Genomic DNA, 26,011 nt, shown 5'->3' with positions numbered 1-26,011 from the left:
TGCAAGAATGCGCCTTATCCTGCTTGGCAATATTTGATTGGTATAATAATAATAATAATAATAATAATAATAATAATAATAATAATAATAATAATAATAATAATAATAATAATAATAATAATAATAATAATAATAATAATAATAATAATAATAATAATAGTAGTAATAATAATAATAATAATAATAATAATAATAATAATAATAATAATAAATTTGAATTCGTTCACAGGAAGGGAAAGGCGCAGTATCAGTCAAACTTGCTCTGTGGACGCCTGAACTGCGCCGTAAGGAAAAGGAGGAAAGTGGGAGTGAAAGTAGAAAGAAAGAAAGGGGAGCCGTAGTCGAGGGCTACGGAGTAATTTCGACCACCTGGGGATCTTTAACGTGCGCTGACATCGCACAGCACACGGACGAACTTCGTAGTGGTCACCAGCGATTATCATCTAGTAATGAAAGAAAGCAGCGGTTTAATTTTGTGCCACGGTTTGCGCTGTTCAACAAATATATTTATGATTCGTAGATTAACAAGGGGCAAAATGCACTTTTTGTACGGCACTCTGGTGTGCAGTTTAAGATATCACGTGATGACGCTAACCACCGATGCGGATGCGCAATTTTTTTTTTAAATTTACCGTTTGTGAACATACTGTAGCTAAATTTACTATAAACCGCATATAATAACAGGCGTATTTGATTTATATTTAGCGTTACGTCGGTTTAATTGGTTTTATTTTGTCCGGTTTTGTTTCAAGATGTAGCGCCGCGCTTTTCATAGCGTCCTCCGAAGGAAACTCTAAAAAGAGATCGCCAGCGCCGTGTGTCTGCTATGCAACTCCATTTGAATAAAAGTCTCAACTCGCTAAAAGAGCGCTTAGGTAAGAGTTTTCGCTTGCTCGTGTGACACGGGTATTAGACACGCTCCAGTGTTATTTGGCAGCCTGCTATATCTTGCCCAGTCACGATCATGTCATCGATGTAACATCTGACATGCGGGATGCCGTGAAGCACTTTGTCCATCATGGACTGGAATACTACCAGGGCACTAGCCGCACTGTAAGGTAGGCGCTGACATTCAAACAACCCCAGGCTAGTGTTTATATCAAAAATGATCTGGACTCTGGAGTAAGCGGCTATTGCTGGTACGCCAAAGAAATGTCTAGTGAACAGAATAATTTTCCTCCTTTCAAAGCAGTGTACATATCCTCGGGCCTGAGTAGTGGGTAACGGTCTGTTTTCAATGAAGTGTTTAAGGTTATCTTATAGTCTCCATATAACCTGGTACTGTTATCTTCTTTTAAGAATGACTAACGGTGTAGCCCAACCGCGGCGCATTACTGGCTGCATCATGCCTGTTTCCACTTGCTCCAACAATTTTCTAAACCTTTTCTGCAATGGAAAGGGTACAGGTCTAGCGCGGCAAAATAAAGGAACTGTACCACGTTTCAGAACAATTTTTGGTTGCAACTTGTATATTGTTCCTAATTTCTCAGAGAACACCGAAGAGTACTTTTGTTTAAGTGCCACCTGTCCAATTTCCAGGCAGTCAAGTCTGAGATGTTCCAGGCAATTTCGGCCACGTAGTGCTGGTAACCTCTTTTTGTTGCCCTGAACAACAACGACAGGTAGCGCCATGCTATTATCCTTGTACTGAACAGCTACGTCACACTGCCCTTTAAGTTGTATCTGTTCCCTAGTATATGTGCGAAGCGACATTTTGCATGGTTCGCCTCTTACGCGCGAAAAGTGGGACTGGTACACTAGCTCTGGAACGATTGTGATGGCTGATCCCGTGTCAACCTGCATATTACGGGCATGCCCCTCAATGTTAATGCCCCCTTCATAACATGATCGGGTTGAGTTAACCAAATGATACAGTTCATGCTCAGAGTCTTCGTCGAAATATTTGAGCAAGTGGGTGCTTTTAGATTTTGCCCTAACTATGCGGCACCTTTTTCTTCAAGTGGCCTACTTTTGAATACTCATGACAACCGAGTTTTTGTAACAGAAAACGTCCGATGACTGTGCCCTGCCGCACCTATCACACCTCCCGCTCTTGCCGCCTTGCCTTCTCTTGGGCTTAGGTTGCCTCGGCTAGGGATGCTGTAGAACTTTCACTACGAGCACTAATGCCTCGTGTTCTCATGACCGCATTTGCCCACTGTCTCGCACCGCTAGTTCTCTGTCAAGGGCGATTGGGCATGCGCTTTGAAATGTCATGTCTCGCTCCGAGTACAGAGCACGCCGAGTCTCTTCATCCCGTGTGCCGGCAACCAGCCTGTCTTGGAGGGCATCTTGTAAGAAGTCGCCGTAGTCGCACTTCCTGGCTAAGTGATCGACTACTGTCAAGAAGACGGGGAGACACTTTTCGTTGGTTATCTCAATTGCCGTTAAAAAATGCTTTGAGCGCTTTAAGTACGACTCGAAGTTTTGCGTGTTGGGGTCGTATTCTGACATCTTCCCCACTGACGGCATGTTTAAAGAAGCCCCAAAGTTCGTTACTCATCCGTTTTCTCCGGAGACTGCTGTTGGGATGCCATGGGCGATGCTGCCCTCTGAACGCTGAACGAAGGTCACGACGATGCTTGCATCCGTGAGCGTCTGCAGGCTGCGGGGTAACATAAGGGAGACGGTCTTCCACCCCGCCGCCACTGCGCGGGAGCAGCGTTCTCGCTAGCGAACCGCGGAGGGAACAAAAGGACAAGGAAGGGTACGACACAGCGTTAACTCCAGTCCCATTTATTGCACATGAAAAACATACAGAGCATGACGGCTAGCTATACATCAACAAGGATTTCCTTGGAAGGGCAAGGCTACGTAAGAAAGAAGAACTCCTGACTCACCGGCTGGGGAATGGGGGTGCGACTTTGGCTGCGGAAATTTGCATGCGCCGTGAATATGGCGGCCGGGATCTCCCATCCGCGCCGTGTTCTTCGAACAAAGCCATACCACGGCGTCTGCCGCGGGAGGCGGCGAGAGCGCGCAGTATTTACTCGTCGCTTCGCCGTTGGAAACCAGAAGACGGGCGGTCGTGCACGACGAGTCATCGCGTGTGCGCTGCATACTCCGTGCCCGTTATCGTCTCCAAGCGAGAGACAACTGCTCGCGTTGCCGGCTAGATCCTGAAGCTCTCTGTGGGCTTCCTGCGGGAACCCGCGCAGACTTCTTGGTGGCACACCCAACGATGGTCTCCTTCCCCCAAGGGGAGGTATTTACCTTCTCTTCCAGCCGGCGCTGCCACGACGCTCGTTGTGGTGGTGGTGATTGGCCACGGCGGAGAGGGACACAACTGGTTTTCCACAAGGCGGTAGTCGTACCCCGAGAGCACGCACTACTTCGTTCCTTTTTCCTGTAACGCAGAACGAAAGTCAAGGCGATGCTTTCCTCCTGAAACACTGAACGAAGGCACCGCTCGGTTACTCGCTTGCTCGCTCCATCCGCCGTCTGCTTGTCCCATCCTCGTCGCCAGTTGTTATAACGTCAACAGCGAGTCATTCCAGTGAATGAACTGCTTTATGCAGTGCTGGCATCCATATACTCATGTGTGAAGTGACATTAGTCGGACCCAGCGACGCAGTGTTTTAGCCGTCGTGCTGCATTATCACATAGGTCAATATCGAGCCCTCCACAATGGCACCTCTCATATTCAATCCATGAAACTATCAATTTTTACTGCTTCCTATTCCCAGCTTATTTGAAAATATGGTTAGATTCGGTGAACTGTGTTGGCATGTATAGGTTTGTTGGCATGTGTTTGACAAACTGCAATTCAATACAGTGTATGAGCAGTGTGTTGATGAAAAAAGGATGACATGCTGGATTTCAGGCTTTTGTACTGTTGCTCGTAGTCCTGAACACCAAAACATTTACGAAGTTTTGGTGTAGGCAGAAAGTAGGGGCGTGCGAATATTAAAATTCTCAGATACGAATTGAGTACAGATATGGGGCGAAAAAATTCCTTCGATTATCGAATCGAATATCTGATAATTAAAAAAAAATCAAAATAGCAAACATTGCTAGTCCTCTTTATATCATAGTTGACATTTGTATCCAAAATAAAATTAAACTAGATTCCTACAGAAGCATATGGCGCACTGAAAAATCTTGCATCCGAGTTTTAGAGGATTTCTTATTCAGTTTCTTTTAGTATAGAATGAACCAGCATGAAGCCGGGTCGAGTTTTCATATTGCTGCTGGATGCAGTGAACTCTCATTACTGCTACCACGGGACCAGAAATAATGCCCTAGTTAACCGAAAATTCGAATTATCAAATGGGCCTAAAAAAGAACAACTTGAGGTGCATAACAGTAACTTTGTGTGATGAATAGGTTTTGCGCTTGAGGTGAAATTTCAGTGAGAACAATGTTTTTTCTTGGTGTCATGGATGGCTTTGTTTTGTATGCATTTTTTGGGAGACCTTCGTAAGGTCCCTCTTCACAAAACTGCATTGTCGCATGTTGAGGATGCTTAGCAGCAGTCAACGCGGTCAGGTATTGCAGTAAGGCTTCGTACTGTGAGTGATACAGTGTGGTAATTCGAAGATCATGAGTATCAGTTTTTTGACTGCAAGTATGAATCGAACAACAAACATATTTGATTGGCATTTGAAATATTCAATATTCGCACCCATAATAGTACGGTTCAAGCTCCAAGAATTGGTTGTGGCTGTTTATTGAATAGGCTGATTTTTATTCAGTGGCTCATTATTGATGTGAAATTGCACAGGGTGGAATATCTGTACACGTTGAGGGAACGTTGTCGCTTGTTCTCGGTGTGCGCCTTGCGAACATTGAAAATTGTGCTCTTCAGAATGGTACTGGAATATTCATGAACAGCTCGCACGTATTGTCGTAAAACAGCACAGTGGGGCGTCAAGCATAGTTTTTCCAATGCAGGCCAGAATGCAGGTTATAAAAACGAGTTCTGTTCTTGATGTTCCGTTGCTGAAGTGCCTGGAGTTGTGTAATAGGCACGGTCTTTCTTGCAGTGTGGAAGATGTACCAGCAGTAGATGAAGAGCCAGAGTTGCAGGCTCTAACCAATGCGGATGTGGATGATATTGTCAGGTAAGACAGGATCTTCCGCTCAATCGGCTTGTCCTTTCATCGCAGGAACCTTGGCGAGGTTAATCAGGTTCTGTGGCTTCTCTTGACTGCAATTTAAAACGTGGCCATGCTTTTTTACCTGTTAATGCGTTCTGGGAAGGAACAAACAAACAACCAAAATAAATAAACGAGCATGGAAGGTGCATTGGCTAAAGACATCCACTATGCTTTTCACAAGTTCCTTCTGCAACTGCACGAACTCTGCCAAGTCTCTACTGGGGAGTTTGCAAGTTTCGTGAGTGGACAGTGGTAGCATATAGAGTTGCATAAATTGGAGCTGTAACGGGGGTCATGTATTGCAGCGTGTTCATGTAGACTTGCTCATTGTATGTTGTTTTGACCAACGGACATTGAAAACTGCCGATCGCTACTTTATAGTCTTTAGGTGTGAGCACACGGCAGCTATGTCACTCAAATACGAGTTGGCAAGGGCTTGCTGTGTAGTATACGAGCGCATTACAAGTATGCAGCCTGACCGTATGCGGCTTCATATTGCTGCTGCAGACGGCTACGGGACTTCCTGCAGGAAACCGGGCCGTCCCAGGAGGATGACTTGCTGAAGGTCCTGAGCCCCCAGGAGGCGCGGCAGGTGCTGTCAGAGTACAGCACGCTGGCCAACTTTGTGGACCGATATCCGGGATTCCGACAGGTGCACGAGGAACCCCTCTCCTTCCTCTACTACCAAGACCATGAGGACGACACCGATGACTGCACCATCCCCACTGCTGCTCCAGGGGGCGCCCACAACGGGCTGGAATTGTCTGCGCGCAAGGTATGGGTGCATGTGTTCTTGCTGGGTCTGGGTGATGGAGTTGTCGGGATGTCATAAATTAGTGCTAAGGGATAGGCACATGAGGACCTTGGTTCGAGAATTCTTTCTGCCTACATGGAAACATTTTGCAAAAAAGATCTGGGCAGAACCTGCAGCCGACTTAGCATGCCAGAATATGTTCAGTTTCTGTTCAGTATGGGACACACTGTGATTGGATGGACGCAGAGAACTCAGTAGTGACTACACACTAATCACTACGAGGTGGTGGCTAGGGTGGAGCTAAGCTTTTGGCGGTGTCATTTTGATGTCATTTTCTTGTCGGTAATCTTGTACCTGAACAGAATGACATGCACTTGAGAACAGTATTTTCAACTTTTATCCATCCTTCCATCCACACCACTGGGAAATTGCTGTCAACTTGGCCGCATAAATTCAATAAATAGGCCACATTTACTGGATTAACACTAAATTTCTCGGGAAGGTTCATGTAACCAAAGCAAAATAATGAACCTGTAACGAAAACTGGATTAATTTTGGCAGGGAGGAATTGATCCGCAGAAACAACTGTGACAGATACGTACACTTGGTTATGAGACGTTACATGTCATGGAAAACAAATGTCGCCTTTACGTAAGGGTCACTTTCCAAATTTAGAAACCATTGGTGTCACACACACACACACTCACACAAAAAAGCTGTTTCATGTGCGCATAATGTCTGCTGCGTAATGTGATGCACCACCTCGCCGCAATGGTTAGGGCGCTCAACTGCTGTGCCCTAGGATGCCGGATCGAATCCTGGCCATGGTGGCCGCTTTTCGATGGAGGCGAGGTGCCCGTTTCTGTGCGATGTCAGTGCACGTTAAAGAGCGCCAGATGGTCAAAATTCTTGAGCCCTCCACTACAGCGAGTCTCTCATAGCTCGAGTCATATTGGAATGTTGACACCCCTAAACCAAACCAAACCATTATGGTAGTGGTTGGAGGCTTCGTAGTTCGGGTGCAGTCTGACGGTAGTGCACTGGTGTGCCGGAAAGATTGACCAGGAGCTGGAGCAGCCCGTGGAGGCAGGTGATGGCGGATATCAAGGTGCGCGGGCCAGTCCGTGCAGCCGCACCTCGTACGAGTTTGCTGGGGAGGATGGCGTCGAGGAAAAGGATGTCTGTGTCAAGGATAGCTGCAGCCAGACGCCATACCAACCTCGCTGCCTGTCGCGAGCCATGCAGGCTGTGCAGCTGACATGCGATGCCGCGACCCAGACCCACATTGTGGACCCTGCCCAGGTAACTACATCAGCGAAGAAAAAGTATGCTCATTTTAATATTGTACAGCGAGGCTTTTCTGCAGACTAGGCGAGCTTTCTTCCGGACAAGTGCGATGTGCTTTAGCTTATTCCATTAACACTTCTTTTTGGGCGAGTTGGTTCATTTTTGGAAAACTTGTTTTGGTTTGGTTTGTATATTGGTTTGTATCCTGGCTTATGTTTCAGACATTTAGAAGCGTTAAGTCTTTACCTAAGGCTAATTTTCAGTGGCCGAATTTCTTCAAAGATGAAACTTGCAACCAACGCAAAGTAATGAACCTTTAACTAAAACTGGTTTAATTTTGGTGGGGACAGATCGATCCATGCTTTTTGGATTTCAAGGTGGTCATGTGGTCACGTTAGTTCAATCTTAAAAAAGGTGGATCAGCTGAGTGTACTATGCGAACGGGAGGACCAGAATTACATTTGCAAGCTAAGAGAATTCGCGGGATAAATTTGGTCACCTTATGAGCCCACAATAGCTTGCGAGATGGTGTGCGATTGCTTTTGTACGTCCAAGGATGGTCGTGCCGTAGGACAAGCGCTGCCGCTGCTTTGGGTTGGAGGCGCTTCGATGTCGGTGCCTCCGCCAAATACTTCTTTACCATGGTTTGGCTGGATAGGTGTGAAAAGTGCGCGAACTGGTGTCTCTGGTCTGGCTCTGCCTTGTCTAAGCGCCGAGAGAATGACATCCGCGGCTGCATTGCACTGAAGCCGCTCTCTGCAGGGACACGCTTCGGCGGTTCACAAGTCTCTTCGTGCTGATAGTTTGGGGTTGGGGCGCTGCTGCATATCAAGCCGGGGATGAGCATAACTTTTTGAGTCTACAATAGATCATATCTTCATTGGTCTGTGGCAGAACGGAGATCGGTCATTGTTACCTACACCCCAAATTCTCGTATTAACCGGGCTGGTCCAGCCTAGCGCACTGGAGACTTGCTCAAATTTACCTACGAGACTGCAGATGTTCTTCGAACTGTTCAGAACTTCTAATTATTGAAGTTGTGCTTGCACATATTCAGGGTTATTTACAGCCACATTTTCTCTCTTAAATACTACGGCTACTGATCCTACTATGCTGCTGTGGCAGCATTGATGTACGAGGAGCGAATAGGTATGCCAAGCACACGTACCGATGTGAGCTCTTAAATATGCCAGCATCAAACCAACACTTTACACCACCAGATATCACCAAAAATGCAGCCTAAAAAAGCGGCGCAAAGTTGAGTTCGACTGCCTCTTTGGTAGCAGTTTAAGCACTTCCCTCTAAGCTTAATGGTGCAGAAAGGACGTGTCGGGCCTGAAGACCTTGCATGTTTACCATACTCTCTGGGGACAAAACAGCTAAATGTGATAATTTTCTTATCAGCCTTCCGGACCACCTTCTAAGTTCTTTTTTTGGGGGCCTTTGTCTTTCGTGCGAAAACAAAATGTTCAGGGTCCTGACATGCAAGTGTCGAAACACGTGACGCAACTAGTACTACACATTCATTATTTGTGGAAAGAAGCATCACGTGGCAATGCAGGACTCTACACTGCGCCGACTTTGCCACGATTACCAGAATGCATTTCACTGGCTGTGGCATAGCGCAGCTCCCGGTGAAATATCTTTTAGTACTATATCATGATCCAAAGCTGTTCAATTTGGGGAAAATCCTCCTCTGGTATCCTAAATAACATTTTTGGCCATTAACTGGGATGTTTTGCCAACGTTTCTTCTCGTGCAGCTGGAGCTGATACTGAAGGTCCAAAACAATGAAATCTCTGAGCTCCAAGACAGGCTGGCGGTTCTGCAGGAAGATCATGCGTGAGTGTCCATTGAGCGTGCTGAATAGTTCCATTGCAGAGCAATTTTCTCACCTCTGCTTGAATAGTATGGTGTTGTTGTTTTCACTACCAAAACCCTTCAGTACGATACCTGTAGTAGTATAGTGTAGTAGCTTTCATAACCTATTGAAAGTGGTATGAAATGCCACCTAAACGGATGCCACTGTGGTCTTCGTACGAATTTCCACAAATTCTTCCAGCTATTGTACCCGCCGTGTTGCCGCAGTGGTTAAGGACTGCAGTGTCCAAGGATGCGTTATCGAATCTCGACCGTGGCAACTGCTGTGCGATGTGGGTGCATGTTCAGGAACCCCGGATGGTCGAAATTTCTGGAGGCCTGCACTGTGGCATCTCTCATAGCCTGAGTGGCTTTGGGGCATTAAGCACCATAAATCAAACTGAACCATCAAGCTGTAGTAGGAATAGTAGTAGTAACATTAGAATACATTTATTTGGCCATAAATTATTAAATATTGGCCAAGTATGTTGATAGCCTGGATAACTAATCGAAGGATGGGTCGAGGAGTGGGTACGTAAGTGGGTTTGAAAAGTGAACTGCTAAAGAAATGTAAATATGTGCTGAACAGTTTGGTTAGTAAACATATGCTAAAATGTTTCGTTTGGTACTTTGCCAGTATTTATTTAGCATGAAAGTGATATCTGTCACTGCGGCAACATAAGCAGCTTCCGGTTGTTTGAAAATGCTCATTAACCACCGGTGGGACACGGCAAGGAATTTGACTTGGCTTCCAGGGCGTCATTGATGGATATTGTTTTTTCCTTTGCAGCCGCGAGTTGAAGAAGCTTCATCTCCAGCTTAAAGAGCTAAAAAACAAGCCACTAGTAACACAGTCACCATCACAACAGAATGAGGTCAGTCTTGTTTCTTCTCTCTTTCATTCTAATCTTTTTGTCATCTTGGGAGTAGGCAATCTGTGTGTCATCTGTTCTGCCAGGCGTCCTTTAACTAGGTCATTTGCTGGAAGTGGTGCTTACGTTTAAAATGTAGCTTGCTATCTGAGGTCATAGAGTGTGAGGGTTCTGACATGGCTCGGACACTCCTCTCAGAGCCGAGAGCCAGGCCGCTAGCTCAGACCACAGTCGTTGTCGTGAAGAACGGCACGCCGAGGCACAGCCAGTGGGCCAAGCCATTTATTGGGAGTGCCCAGTTTCCATCGTCGGTGACAGCAGCATCCGTGCGCTCCGGCGATACGGCGTTGTCTCTGGCGCAGACGCTGTCCGCCGAGATGAGAGGGGAAGGGGAAGAAGGCGCCGCCTGGCACGCTACGCCAGTTCTCTCATTCCCGCCCTCTCCACCACAGCCCTGGGGGAAGGAGGCCAGAAGGGAAAAGATGAGGGGTCCCTGGGAAATAGAGAGAGGGTGTTCCCCGCTCTGGTGCAGGCGAGGGGAGTGTTGAATTCCCACACCCTTCCTCTCTTAATGGTGACCTCTACCTGGGCGCTGTTTTCCCCTTTGAAGCTGCACGGCTGATCCCTCAGCAGATCCATGTCGCAGGACAGGAGTCGGGACTCGGGTTGGTAAGCTCTGTCTCTGGCACCGCGGCAAAAGCGAGGACAACCACCCTCCCGTTGGGCTGGCTCTGCGTGCAGACCGCACATTCGACTAGTTCTGCTGAAATCTCCGCCGCCGCTGTTACGGCGGAAGACAAGGGGCAAAGTACCCTGACCCACCATCTGTCGGGCCGTCGGTATGCCCACAGTGCGCTGCTCGCACACGGTCACGCCAAATTAGGGCAGCAGGCTCCGTTCCCTCCATCCACCAGGCGCCTTGCAGAGCTCCGTGTACAGGAATCACGCCGGCCTGCGTATCTACACGGGCTGAGTTCTTCTCCAGCCAGGGTTTAACGGGCATGCTCCAAATCCCAGACGGCAGAGGGAGAGGTCATTGTGCACTGGCATCTCCTCAGCCCTCCCGTTCGTGAATTATTTGTTCGAGCTCGAATGCAAGCTGCTCCAAGAACGTTTGTACGCTGGCGCAGCCACGGGGCGCGCCGTCTAAACATCGCCATCGCCGTCCGAACTCAAACGGTGTGGCCCGTACGTGCGCCCGGAGTGCCGGTGTGATAAATAAGGCCAGTGGGCGCGCACGGTTCATATGAACATGCTCAGCACAGGCTTCGCGTGAAGGAACGTCGCCGGCTTGAAAATCGACACCTGCCGGGTAACTTTAAGTAAGACCTCCCGTGCCCTTCCGGTTGATATTCGGCTACTTCGCCTACCTTCAGCACTGCAACCTCGCGGAAAGGACTGTTTTTCCTTATATCCGCTCGCGCACGAACTCGAGGGTCTGGTGCTTGTCTGTCGCGAGCTCAAGTTGCACAAGCAGCTGACGGCACCGGTGCTGTTCTCTGCGTGATCTCACGCTCGAAGCATTCCGCTTTCTTTCATCGATCGCGCTTACTGAGGGTGTTGTAATCATGCCCACAGTGTAGCTGTGTGCGGGGTCTCACATGCACAGCATTTGACAATCCTTCAGTGATTTCGCTGGCTGTGGCTGCTACAGAGCCGCGGTTTGCGTGATTGCACGTGTGCGCCATTTTCCGGCTGTCGCAGCGAGTGCGCTGGCTTCGGGAGTTGCAGCGATGCCCGCAGAGACTTCTCTGGGGTTTGCTAGCTGACGCTCCATTCAGCGCGTGCAGTTTCCACTTGAACAGTCACTTTAAGTGTAAGATGCTGTTGGCATGGGTCCACTGATTCCGCCTGACCTTGGGATTTTCAGCTTGCAGCCACGCAACAATCTCGGCAACCTCTAACGGTCGCACCGATCTGAGCGCACTTCCTAGAGCGGCTTTGTATTCAGATTTTGGCACCCGCTCCTTTACGCGAAGCTTGTGCCGAGCGCATCCAGAATGACCGAGCCTGCCGATTGGCCTTATTTACGCCAAAGGCATCGCGGGCGCAGGTAAGGGCCATGCCGTTTGTGTTCAGGTGACGAGAGTGGGAAAGGCGATGTTTAAACAGTGCGCCTCGTGGCTGCGCCAGAATACAAAGATTCTTGGAGCTGCTCGCATTCGAGTTCGAACGAATACCCGGACTCCAGAACGCCAGTTCAACCTTGGCTGGAGGAGAACCCGGAAGAATGCGGCCCGTGTAGATAAGAAACCGGCGTGGTTCCTCTACACGGAGCTTTTCAAGATGCCTGGTGCATTGAGGGAGGAAGCGTGCTGCCCTTATTTACAACCTGCGGGGTGTCGGCGCGGCAGGGGGAGACCAGCGCACTGCGGACGTACCAGCGGCACGTGACAGTATGGTATGCCAGTGGACTTTGCCCCCTCTTCATCCCCGTGACTGCAGCGGCGATGTAATGGCTGCCATCCTCGATTTGGACGCGGCGCCAGAGACAGAGCTTACCAACCCGAGTGCCGACTCCCGTACGGCGGGATGGACCTGTTGAAGGACCACTGCCGTACGTCTCCAAAGGGGGAGAAACAGCGCCCAGGTGGAGATAACAATTAAGAGAGGAATGGTGCGAGAATTCAACATTCCCTCGCCCGCATGGCGCGGCAAACCCCCACCTTATCTCTCTCTCTTTCACGGGGACGCCTCATGTTTCCCCTGATGGCCTACTTCCCCCGGAGCTGTGGCGGAGAGGGGGGGACTGAGAGGACTGGCGTAGCACATCAGACGGCTCCTTGTTCCCTCTTACCTCCCATCTCGGCAGACGGCATCTGCATCCGGAGAGACGACGCCGGAGCGCACGAATGCTGCTATGACTGAGGACAAAAATTGGGCACTCCCAGTAAACAGCTTGGCCCACTGGCTGTGCCTAGGTGTTTCGTTCTTCCCTATCGCCGACGTGGTCAGAGCCCCAGTCCCGTGAGAACACTCACACGTCAATGCCGAAAACCTTGTGCGTCTTGAGGCAGGAGTAAGTTACCGCTATACTGTACCGTGTGGCGAGACAGTGAACAAAAGGCTGGCAATAATTCTACTTTTTGAGACAGCTATGATTTTTCTCTTGCACCGCATCTTTTAAAATTGGTGTAGCAATATCACGGTATTATCATGAACATCATATCATTTTAAAGGACACTAGTATTGGGAGACAAGGTGGAAAATATTCGCTTATTCTGGTTCTAGATCTTACCGCACAAATTTTCTTCAGCCTAATTTTTTTATCTCCGCAGGATGTCGTGTTTATGCTTGCATAATGTCTTCATTGTAGTCAAATTAGGGACAGAGGGAAGGTGTGAGAAAGTGGTTCATAAATGTAGATACAATTTTCGTCTAGATGTCAGCCAGTTGTTTGCTACTCGCGGTCGCCAATACTGTTTAGAGTTTATTTGAGGCTGTTGTTACGGATAATTTTTTGGTATGCAATTGAAAAGTTCTTAATAGATTTCAAATATATTTCTTGAAATTTTATTTTTTGAAGTTTTTAGTGATTTTATATGCGCCTTAACTCTTTCTATGTCATTGGCACCCCCATTTGTTCTCCGCTCTGCATTAAAAACACGGTGAACATATTGTTCTAGATTTCTCTGCGCTAGCTTCGCACTTGTGCAGCTTTCGAAAGTGGTTGTAATTTTTTGGCCAAGCATCTACGAGTGCTGTTCGGTTATCAGTTGTAACTTAGGTTTATCATTTCCTCACTATGGCTGCTACGTAGAATCTAGTTGGTCTCCACTTCAAATTACGTATTTCGGCGATATACGTGGCAAGCTTGGTCTGTAGATCACTTAAAAATTTTGTCTCGCTACCACCGTCACTCCCACATAACCAGTTTCGAAGCTTTGAACTTGAGGCCCACAGCGCAGTTGTTGCCTCTGCATAAATGATAGCTGCCTCCTTGAGCGCTGTGCTGAACAAGTGCCGAATGCTTTTTGGACTGAAGAGCTCGTAACTAAGCATCTAGCCAGTCGTAAAGTCAAACGTGTGAACATGGAATGACCGCGAACTCAACGAATGATCCATGTCTGCTGCTCCATCAACCATCAACACTCCATGGAAGTGCCGCCGTGTCACGTGACCAGACGTGACTGACGTGCAAAAAGGGAGCTTCACCGCGATTCTAACAGTGGCTCTTCCGCAAACTATCGACACTCCCGCAGCTGCAGTTTGTGGTGTGCAGTAAAAATTAAAGAAATATTCTTCCCGAAAACCGGATAAGCACGCACAGTAACTGAATGTTGCACTTGCTTTGGCTAACTGTGCCACTCTTTGGTTTCGATTGTAAGTCGACTCCCCAGCTTCGAATTTACGAACTTTAAAAAAGTGTCGCCTTACAATTGTTTAAATACAGTATAGGCCGCTTAGCCGGACAAAAGGTTGTGTCTGGCCCCTTTGTTTTCAAGCTCTACCTACCACTCTGTCAAGAAGTACTGAGAACAGTGCTCTTTTTGTGTGCGTTGGTATGTTGCCGCTGTTTAATAACCAGGATGTAGGGGATACTGATATGCTCACTTGCAGTTGTCTATGTGACGTCGTCTCTTAAGCGAACCGAAAATGAACTGCCGTTCTCGTTTGCAGAGCTGGAAATAAAATCCAAAACATCAAAAGGACTGAAGGGTAAAATTTTATGCCGAGCTACGTGCCGTAGGAGCTGGTTCATTTTTGACAGGCGGACCAGAAGGTGAATAACCACTTCATGGATGAAGAGGAAGGAGAGGATGAAGACGAGATGCCTAGGGGAGCTGTCGCTATGATTAACACTTCGCTGTCCGCGCCTATTCCCATCAATATCCCGCTATCAATGGTTACACGATTCGAATTTTCCCGTTTTCGAAGCGCTCCTTGACAAGTGGCGTCCTCCTATGGGAAGTAGAGGAACTCTCAGTGTTTCCATCGAGTCGCGCACGTTCAGATGGTCTCCGGAGTCAGGTGATCGACGCTCCTTGTTTACATCATGTCGTCGACGTCGTGCCCTCCTGCTGAATGGATACGGGTGTTTCCGCGGAAGCTGACGCCTTTCACGGAAACGCCCGTTTGCACGCAGCAGGAGCACACGACGTTAACAGCAGCAGTGATGACGGAGAAGACGAATTCAGCTGTTCAGACGATACTACGTCAAACCTACCCGGAACATCGACAGCCAGACCTCGACAAGTTTTGCGTTCGCTCCTCGAAAATGCCCGCTTTTGTTGAGCACTGATCAGAAGAGATCAATTTTCTGAAGGTCAGAACTGTTATCTGCAGAGTGACGTCTTTTGGGTTGTATTACTTGCCGCCAGTAGAGCAAGGAGTCGTGGTTTCCGCTAGAGGACAGCCAGGGGTTGAAATCGACTACTGTTTTCTTTCCCAACACAGCAAATGCTGTACACACAAAGCTAGTATTGGCTGCAATTTTGCATTGGTCCCTGTTGTAAAAAAACATATAATTTGAAATATCTTCGTTTTATTTGTATCGAGAAACTGATCTTTTTGTGTGTTTGCTTTTACTACTATTTTCGCGGATAGTTTTTTTAATCACTTATTCAATAAGTATAATGATTGTCACTAATAACCCATTGTGAAGAATAATTTCCCCTCTACAATTTGATACTAAACGCTCCTGTACCTAGCACGTTTTGTTAACGAAAAAATGTTAATGACACCACCCCAAAACCACCATTTTTCCCGCGGACAGCAAAGTATTAAGGAAGCAGAAGACTCTGGAGATGGGGGGGAAGGCCATTGCCAGCTGCCACCCGGTCGACCGTCAGGCCCATCGCCGCTGCTGCGTGGGAAATCTCCTCCAGTTCGTGCTGAACCCGAAGATTTGAAGAAGGACGTTGTGTCCGTCTGGCCCAACCTGAAGCCACGCTCGGAAAACAACGTCGGGAGGCCAGGTGGGCTCCATTCTCTATTGTGACAGTGTTGTGACGTGGCATTCAGGCTTCAGTCTAGTAGCTTCGAATAAACGTAGCTACCTTGGGAAGGTTGTGAAAATCGGCTTGCCCATAGGGTGTAAATTTGAGGGTTTTGCGGGTGCTGAAATTTTCGAATACGAATGTAGCAATTAAAATACACGATTCCCTGGTTGCTATGTTCGACATTTCGACAAACTGTGGTTATGTATGATATGCCATTACTCAAGCCCCAAGGAGCCGTGAAAGTACACATAGGCGAGAACCCGAGAATCAGGTCGGCTTCCAGCATTGATATCACAGTCCAACCCATATCGCCTCTCGAGCCAACAGCCGCTTTGTTGTTGTTATCCCTAAGCGTGGTAGCCGCGCAGTGCTAGGCACGTGGCAATAAGTTTTGTGATCAACCAGACATATGCAAATGAGCGCTCACAACGTTGGAAAACTGGTCAGCGGCGATCACCCTTTCCAGTTGCTTTCCTGCAGTGCCTAGGCGCAACTTCAAAGAGCCAACATACGAGGCACCCATTCCCGTGGAAACAAGAGTTTATGCGGAGAAACGCGGCGGCTTCTTTTGCTGTTTCTTAGTAATATAGGGGTGAAACATTTGATAATTACAACTACATTGAAAGCTCAATTCGAAATAGCACCATGACTGGTGCGCCAGCTGGCGGCACCGGAGTGTAGGGGTTGGGGTCAGCGGCTGCATCTGCCTGCTCTTTTCTTCCGCGCAAGTTCCGAAGCTTGCAACTAAATACTCGTTAATTTGACCCATGTTAATTCAGAAGCACGGATAAGTATTTGTTTGTGCGGTCCCAGCCGGACGCCCATGAATGGTTATGGCATCGGATGGGCACCACAGGATTTTAAATGAAAAACCAAGTCACTACGCAGGAAAAACATTTTTTTTTGTAAGTCTTTCATTCTTCCACCCATAAGTCATTAACAGAAGCACGCGGTCAGTAGCACTAATTACCCTGGCTTTAGGCTCCGTTCGCTTAAAAAGTCTTTTGCCTTATCACGCATTCCAATGGTTGTTTGGCAGTGGAGGTTGCCAGCTTCAGACGCCACACGATGAAGTGAAAACGAGGCCTGTACAACCGGACGAGCACTGGCATTCTGCCCTGCCAAGTTGCCTCCCCCCACCTCTTTGCTTCCTCTTTCCTGATAGAGCTGGTGTGAAAAGATAAACACACCATGATGTTATCGCTGTGCAGCATCTTAGTGAACTGCCAAGTAATGTTCGGTGGAATGAGACGGTGACAGCAAAAAACGGGCACGCTAACGAACGCTTGCTTTTTTTTAAAGTTCTCAGTGGCTAAAGGGGGGGTGGGTTCATTATGCAAGAGGCTCGCACGCGAGTAAATACGGTGTAATTTACCGCAATGCAAAAACGGTTCTTGTTAGTTGCTTCTTTTATTTTTTTTCGAGGAAGCACCCCCATAAGATAACCGTGTCCTTTTGGGGAGAGGAGACCACTACTATTGTGATGCACTGCAATGTGGGTAGCGGAAGCCTCTGAGTGTTCCCGACAGTGTGCACAAGCTGAAGCACTTCAAGTGCAATTACTGGGATGCAAGCAGTTCCCTACTGTAAACAACGTTTTTTTTTCCTTCTAACTTGAGGACAGAATTAACGAGGATTTACGTATATGGCAGAGATATGACAGCTCCACTCTTTTTCTGCAAGTCCATGTTGTAAAATGAGCCGGTATGCCAAATCCTGTGTAAAATTATTCCTGGATATTGTAGTAAAGTGTACATGAGCGATTTAAAAAAAAAGTGACAATATTTGCTTTTTTTTTATTTTTCACTGAATGTTTTCTTCCGTATTCGTATTTCATTTGTGTTTGGAAATTTAGATATTTGCGCACAGTAACATATATTAGAACGTACCTAGCATCTTTGCACATCTTTTAGGGGCATTTGGTTTACGGTTACCTAGTTCCTTGCCAGGAACGTGGCATGCAGTTTAACTAAGGATCATTCCATGCTAGCTGATCCACACTTTTGGCTTTGCCATTTTCAATTTCTTCTTTAAAATTCAAGGCCTATTGTGTTACTGTGACCGATTATTCCAGTTTCTTTTTGGCGAAAAAATATTTTTACGTCTGTTAACTTTGCAAGCAGTAGCCGAATGCAACCATGCAAATAATTTGTAAAAATAACATACTAAGCACAATTATGAGATGAATCATTTTTCTCTCAAGTAGAGCACATTGTGCTTTCATGTGTAATGAATAGAACGTTTTTCTTATTTTTGTTGATACATTATAAGGTGCAGAAAAGAATGCAGTTTCAACTTTTATATATTCTTGCAGTAATTTCAGTTATTTGGTCAAGTTGTTGAGGGCGTTGTAGTAAAAATGTGAGATGGTAAGTCTGCATAGTACAATTCGAGGACGTTTATTTCTGAAAGTTTAAATCAGAAAAGTTCTGTTTAGGAAAATAATTTTGAAACTTGTGTCCTTGCAGTCAACCATGGCGTTGCTCCGTGCTAGCTTTTCATTGCAGCACACTTGCTGTCGGCTTCAAATTTGAGCAGAACCAGCACTCCTCTAATTAAATAAATTGGTGCACTAGGTTTGGGCACTGCCAGCTTCAGCAACAAAAAAGTTTGCTAAGGTTATTTATACAAAATATAAAATGGTAGCGTGGCAGAGGATCTGGATATACCCTGAATGCTTTTTACACGTCCTCTATGACACTGGCCTCTGAATTTATAATAGTTCCGTAGGCATAGTATTTTCAGAAATTGGGAGGAAAAAAATTTTTAGGAACGAGGTGAGGGCGAAAAAGTCGCAAAAGTTTGTTCTACCCGGAAGTAAACACTCTATGTCTAAATAAAGATGAAATTTTTTTAATAAAAGAAGTTTACAGTTATGGTTAAAAAAATATTATTTTTAAAACTGTTTTGTGCAACTATGTTTTGATACCGCTTGTAAACTTAAAATGGCAACCACCACGGCTTGGAAAACATTTTAAATGAACGTGGGATAGCATTTGTCATGGTGACAGAAAAGACCACAATGTGCAGTCTGGATCAGTTGTTATGGAATGACTATATATTGAAATGGCTAGGCTTAATGACTCCCAGAGTGATGGTATGCAACATGTTGCCTTGATGCCAACATTATCTGCATGTATATAAAACAATAGCTATACGTATGTCTTGGTGATATAGAAACCTTTAGGTTTGCGGTCGCAGCTCACAGATTTATATAAGCCATTGTAAACAGTGCCAGCCGGTTGGCAAATTTTATGAACTCATATTTACCGGATTTGTACCGTCAGGATTTTGCTCTCTTCCTGCTACAGTAAAATCTTGTTACAAGAGACATGATTACAAGAGACACTCGGTTATGAGACATACTTAAAAATGCTTTGGTTGGTTTTCTTATGTTTGCCATGGTAACATCTCATACAAGAGACGTGATTACTAGAGACACTTGGCTTACTAAAGACAACTATTCTGGGCACCTAGAGTAAATTCGTAACTCTTTAGAAAACGCATAACCCAGACACACTCGCGCGACGTGGCCGACTTCGTACTAACTCGCATGTTCTTCACATCTCATAACCTTGGCTCGATTTCATTACATGCTGTTCGGCAGGAGGATGTCGCACCTCGCATGGTTGCTACTATTGTCTCACTGCTCCGAAATTTCCTTCATTCTGCTTCTATAGTGTCATTCGCACTCCTGCACTGATGTTTTAGTTGAATTTACGGTTGCTTGGATTTTCGATCCAGCTTCCGCAATGCCAGTCACTTCGTACGCCAGTAGTCGGACCGGTCGGACTCTAGAGTATTGTCATTTAGATGGAACACTTCCGCTCGACGATTCATCCGCATAGTTTCTCATCAGATACAGACTCAAATCTCTAAAAGTCATGTTGAAGTGAGTCCAATATTTAGTTATCAAAAAAGGCAAAACAGTTAATTACATTTATGTTACGTTTAACTTATACCATTTCAAGGGCATTGTGAGCAACAAGAAGGCTTGCAAACACAGATGGGCAAAGCGGCTCACTTTAGTGAGCAACTGCGTACGGCTGAGCTCACTGAATTTACCCGCCTCATTTGAATGGCTCGCTGTCTGACTTAAATCTGGGTCGCTAAGGAGAGAGCAGTGGTTCTATTGGAGAAAGCCGGCTCTCTCTTTCTCGTTCATTGATCCGCGTCCAATCAGCCTCCCAAACCGTTCCATTGCAGCTGGGTGGCTGGGTGCATCTTCCGCGGCTGTGTTAGTGGTGCGACAAAACAACTGCTTTTCCGCCCTTCCTCATAAGAGTCGCAGCTGCTCTCTCGCTACAACACTATAGCCTCGCCTTCGGCTGTCTTTTCAATTGCTCTTACCAAATAACGATTGTGTCGTAGTTTAATAAACGTGAACAGTGGATCTTTTGCCCTCTTGAGAGCCAGTTCGCCCTTTTGTTCCGTGAGCCGTGTATAAAAAGAAACAGAGGCTCTGATTATTCAAAATTCGGGTGTTTACGAATACTAGCGAAACGCACGGTCATTAAACTGCGCCTAAGCTGCAAACGTTCAGATTGCTGGTAAATGAATAATCACCTGCAAAATAAAGTCGGTCTAGATGCAGTTACAAAAATTATTAGAAGAGCTGTAGAAAAAGTTAAGAGTGGAGACAAAAAAAGGAAAAGAAGTGATTTTGAGAAGGCAATAGCGCGATTGTGGATGCTTTTATTTGCCGCTTCTAGATGGCGCCCGAAACCATAAGTACCTAAGGCTCCTTTATAGATAAAGGAGCCTACGTGTAAGCGGGTGGGCGCACCATCTAGCGGAGGCATCACCACCACCACCACCACCACCACCATCATCATCATCATAATCATCAGCCTGATTATACCCACTGCAGGGCGAAGGCCTCTCCCATTTTTCTCCACTTAACCCGGTTCTGTGCTAGCTGCATCCACACTTTGTTACCCTCATCGACCATCGGTTATTCTCTCTCCGCACTACATGTCCCGCAGATGTCCATTTCTTCTTCTTAATTTCTACTAGAATGTCGGTAACTTCAGTTATTTCTCTGACCCACTCTGGACACTTTCTATCTTTTAATGTTACCCCTACCATTTTTCGTTCCATACCCCTCTGGGTTGTCCTCAACTTAAGTAGAACTCTCTTGGTTAGCCTCCACGTTTCAGCCCCATAGGTGAGTACAGGTAAGATGCAACTGTTGTATACTTTCCTCTTGAGCGATACCGGTAAGCTGCTAGTCATAATCTGCGAGTGCTTGCCAAATGCACTCCACCCCAATCTTATTCTTCTTGTTATTTCCTTTTCATGGTCCGGATCTGCGGTTACTACCTGTCCTAAGTAGACATATTCGCCTACTACTTCCAGTATTTCGCTACCTAATGTAAACTGCTGTTCCTTCCCGAGGCTGTTGAACATTACCTTAGTCTTCTGCATGTTGATTTTCAAGCCTACCTTTCTACTTTTCCTGTCTAGGTCATCAATCATTATTTGCAGTACATCCCCCGAGTTGCTTAGCAAGGCAATGTCATCTGCATATCGCAGATTACTGAGGTATTCTCCATCTACCCTTATCCCTAACTGCTCCCATTCCAAGTCTCTGAATACTTCCTCTAACCAAGCTGTGAATAGTACTGGGGAGATTGCGTCTCCTTGCCTAACACCTTTCTTTATGGGAATTTTGTTACTTTCTTTATACAGAACTATGGTTGCTGTGCAGCCACTATATCTTTCAGCACTTTCACGTTCGGCTCGTCTACCCCCTTATTTCGCAATGCCTGCATCACCGCCGAGGTTTCAACTGAGTCAAATGCGTTTTCGTAATCAATGAATGCAATGTATAAGGGCTGGTTATATTCCGAGCATTTTTCTATCACCTGATTGATGATATGGATATGATCGATAGTAGAGTACCGTTTCCGAAACCCTGCTTGATCCTTTGCTTGATTGCTGTCTAATGTTGTCCTGATTCTATTAGCAATTACCTTAGTAAATACCTCATACGTAACAGACAGTAAGCTGATTGGTCTGTAATTTTTAAGGTCCTTAGAGTCCCCTTCCTTGTGAATGAGGATAGTGTTTGCATTCTTCCATGGTTCCGGTACCGTCGATTGCACCAGGCACTGCGTATACAGGGTGGCCAGTTTTTCTAGCACGATATCCCCCCCGTCCCTTCAGCAAATCTGTAGTTATCTGATCCTCTCCAGCTGATTTCCCCCTTTTCATAGTTTCTAGTGCTTTCTTGACCTCGTCCTTCGTCACTGGTGGAACGTCTGACTGTTTTTCCCTACCGCCAATCTCATTACGGTCCTGACTACTTTGGCTACTGTAGAGATCTGTATAGAACTCCTCGGCTACTTTGACTATCTTTTCCATATTAGTGATGACGTTGCCCGCCTTGTCCCTTATCGCATACATCTGGTTTTTGCCTATGCCCAATTTCTTCTTTACCACTTTAAGGCTTCCCCCGTTCTTTACAGCACGCTCAATTTTCTCCATGTTATACTTCCTTATATCGGCCACCTTGCGCTTATTGATTAGCTTTGATATCTCGGCCAATTCGATCTGGTCTGTTGGATTGGACGCTTTCATACTCTAGCGTTTCTTAATCAGATCTTTCGTCTGCTTAGACAGCTTACCGGTATCCTCTCGAACTATCCTACCGCCTACTTCTACAGCGCACTCAGTAATGATGATGGTAGTACTCACTTCCTAACCGCATGCAATGCCGCTCGCGGATTTCTCTACGACAGTTTGTTTTTGCTGCGTATGTCAAGTTTTCACATCGCCGTCTTAGCATTTTATCTTTCATTAAACATAGAGAAATTTTAGTGATAAACATCTACCGGGTGGCGATAAAGCTATTGTATCCAGTGTACCGGCGATAATCGTTATATCTGGATCAGTTTACATTAGGTCAATGAGAAAACTGGTAAATCCGGAGAATTTATTCATTATAAGCGATGTATCGTTGTAACTTGTATCGTTAACGTTGACTGCACTGTAATAGCTTTCCATGACATCTTGCACTGCAAATAGTCCCACACAAAAATTCTCGTGGTTGTAGCAAAACTAAATGGACTTTTCAACTTTGATGGCTCTACAATGCTTGTTTCTGTAGCATGTGGGGTACCAGAGTGTGCATTCAGTTCGAGCGACGTTAAATTTAGTAGTTGTGACAGGGATATAAGCTTGCTTGATATCATGCTGTCGCATAGAACTTTAGCAACCACAAGGTACTGCAGGCAGACAGTAAGCTATCCCACGCGGTACTGGATGCAAATTGTTTATCCTTTGTGCTACAAACAAAAACTTGTTTCTTGGGTCTCTCTCGCTGTAGGTTTTTGGGTTTGCGTTTAAGGAGGAGACCTCTTACATGTGTGGTCTCGCATGTGTGATTCTATGGCTGGTATTACCTGTAACAATGCTGCAGATGCCATGTTTGGAATGTATGCTTCGGGTCTCCTAAGCTGCCCGTTACGCGTGCTTTGTATTGCAACAGAGGGGCGGCGGGTTTCTGATTTCTGGGACCTACACTGGACGTTGGAGAAGGAAGCCTTGTATTCCAGCTGTCCACCCTCTCCGACTAAGAGCAGGGTGAGCATTTAGCCTGTTTTGTTTGGCTTGTGTGGATCAACTGTCTTTTTTGGTAGTGCTTGTTTTGTCTATACATCAGTTACGTTTTTAGAAATAAGTTCTGTAAGCTCGCTCTAAAATATACGCTCTGCCCATTGGCTCCAGCGCACAGCACGCTAGAGTGGCAAATAAAGACCAGGCTATGATTTATTACTTGCAGCAGTAGCATTTTGCTCTTATGGTGTGTGCAGGGGCCAGTGAAACCGGTCTATTAGTGCTGCTGCGTGATCAGATCTGTCATAGCCATGAATATTTCCTTTCAACTTCAGGGAGGCAGTCATACAGTCAGTCTTTTTAGCGGTGATGAATCCTAGAGCTAGTGCTTTAGTAATGTTGCGAAAAGCGAGCCCTATTGGCACGGCCGCTCAATGGAGGTGCACTTGGGTGCGGCCCGTCGCGTCGCCCGGAAGAGCCGTATTGCGCCTAGTTCTCATCGCCACCGCGGCGGCGCCACCGCTTCGTGACGAGTCCGGGTTGTCCTGGCGGAGAGCGGCGCGCAGCGGCCGTGGCTGTACTTTCGTTTCAGCGTCTGCGCGGTCGGCGCTTGCTCAGATTAGGATTTATGAGCGGCGTTTCACACATTATGTGATGCTACGTGCAAGTTTGCTATTTATAAGGGGGATAGCAGCATGTCATCATCACTGGGATTTTCCAAGTCATTCGTGGACTTCCGTTTACAACGAGAATCGAGGCAGTCGTGCGCTTCGCTGAGTGGGCACCCATTTAGTTGCGTTTCAGCCACTGTAATAACGTATTACATATTACAATCTTGTAATTGGGACAAGGTTTGGGGCCATTTATTCAGCGTGCACTTTTCTGGAAACTTAGAATTCAGGATGTAGCGTTCAATATTATTGTTCAGCCTGTTCCTCCGTTTTCACTGGAAATAGTATTCAAGTGGGTACCACCACCTAAACACGATAGCTTGCACAAACTGTTGCAAACTGTTGCAAAAGAAACAACAAAAGACAGAAGCAACGACACGCCCGCAGGCTAAGGCAGTTTTTTTTTTCGTTTGATTATGAAGTCGCGTGATGCACAAAAGACACGCAGGCTTATTTGACAAGCGAAGAACTTTCTTCGAAAGTTTATGTGCAAGCGTGATTGTTTTCACTGTCAGAATTATGTTGCCTGTCCTGTTGGTGAGCAGTGGTCGCATTGGTTTGGTTAGGTCCTTAGTGTGACTGCGGTCCTCTCTCTCGCAAATCAACTCCGGAAATGGCACGAAATTGGGAAAAAGGGATGAAACCAACATGTTGCACAGCTTGCTGCTTCTACTGACCTCCGGGCACTTCATCACCTTGTAACAAAGGTGCATGGTGATTTTCAGATACCTTAGGCGTCCACCATCAAGAACTTTGATAAGTCCAGGGGTTTGCAGGAATCAAGGCACAAAATTAATAAAAGGATGGGGACTATTAAAATAAAATTGTTGACACTCTAAAGTAAGCACTCAAAGATATTTAAACTTTCGTAATATATAAATAATGAAGACAAGGGAAGGCACTGAAAACAGAATAAATAAAAATGTTTCATGAGATTCTGTAAAAATATGTATACCTTCTCTTCACATGGACGTGCAAGGTAACCAGCCAAGAAAGCAATCGGTGCTAACCCTATGTCAGCTGCTGGTTCACACCACACATGAATGAATGAATGTAAGCTGACTCGGAAACTGTCTCGCAGCAGACGTGATGGCAGTGGGCAAGGTACGACTTTTATAATCACGAATGCCAAGTTTTACAGTTGCCTAAATGTTGATAGGTGCATCTGCAGACTTTGATGCTTGCAAGATGCCAACCTGCCCAAGCATGGCAAAATGTGTATAATCGCAGTCGATATTCTTTTTTCGCTAGTAGTACCTTCAGTATTTTTTCAGAGGTGAAAGCAGTAGCATTTGCGTCAACTCTGTTGTTCCCGCCATTCAATTGCCTTAGGCTGCTAAAAAGCGATACTACTAACCCGCTGTTGAGGGCATGCTTCAGGGCGTATCGGAAGCTGAGAATAAGATTCGATTAAATGCAATGCACTACACACAGAAGACATTGTTGTAAGATACTTGATGAGATCAAAAAGGTAGGGAATTAGCGCCACTGTTGATCTGGTTGTCATGATTGTTGCTTCGTACGTTTGCTTGGTTAGCCTTTGCATAGACGTGCCACCTTGGACCTGAATGTCTTCGATATGGCAAAGTCCAACCCTAACCAAGAGAGTCGCTCGTCATCTGACAAATAAAGCGACTCTTCTTGGTGTTTCCACGGCTTCACTGATGTGATGTTGTGCAAGGCATACAATTTTGATATCACTGTCATAAAAGTGATCGTAGTGGAGCTATCTTGAAACTCACATGATTTAGGATGACACTGGGAGTTTTCCAGGAGGAATTGAAGTGTAGCTATAATAAGGGGCGAAAATATATCTATTGGCCTGCGCGCTTTCATTTTTTCAAGGGTAACTTAACTTGTGATGTGGGTAGTTCGGGAACACGGAGGGGACGGCTGAAGGAAGCGGGATCTTCAGTTTTATGTTCTTCCTGTAGTCCTCATCTGTGAAGTACAGTGAGTACACCAG

General features: G+C 46.1%; 1 protein-coding gene across 1 annotated transcript in view; it reads left to right on the top strand.

Annotated features, from left to right (window-relative positions):
- The first annotated feature begins 987 nt into the window (after positions 1-987).
- The window catches only part of LOC146172171 (uncharacterized), a 33,340-nt gene continuing 8,316 nt past the window's right edge, over positions 988-26,011 (top strand). The window contains exons 1-10 of the mRNA XM_084585989.1: positions 988-1,058; positions 4,986-5,063; positions 5,607-5,874; positions 6,910-7,155; positions 8,133-8,141; positions 8,903-8,982; positions 9,791-9,875; positions 14,584-14,718; positions 15,589-15,790; positions 23,238-23,401. Coding sequence (XP_084442115.1) covers positions 988-1,058; positions 4,986-5,063; positions 5,607-5,874; positions 6,910-7,155; positions 8,133-8,141; positions 8,903-8,982; positions 9,791-9,875; positions 14,584-14,718; positions 15,589-15,790; positions 23,238-23,401 — 1,338 coding nt within the window. The remainder of the gene's footprint in view (positions 1,059-4,985; positions 5,064-5,606; positions 5,875-6,909; positions 7,156-8,132; positions 8,142-8,902; positions 8,983-9,790; positions 9,876-14,583; positions 14,719-15,588; positions 15,791-23,237; positions 23,402-26,011) is intronic.

This window comes from Amblyomma maculatum, unplaced genomic scaffold (genome assembly GCF_055883805.1).
Source record: "Amblyomma maculatum isolate TAMU_Amacu unplaced genomic scaffold, ASM5588380v1 scaffold_13, whole genome shotgun sequence".
In the NCBI taxonomy this organism is placed as follows: domain Eukaryota; kingdom Metazoa; phylum Arthropoda; class Arachnida; order Ixodida; family Ixodidae; genus Amblyomma; species Amblyomma maculatum.
The sequence above is the reverse complement of the archived record's forward strand: the minus strand, read 5'-3'. Positions and strand labels throughout refer to the sequence as shown.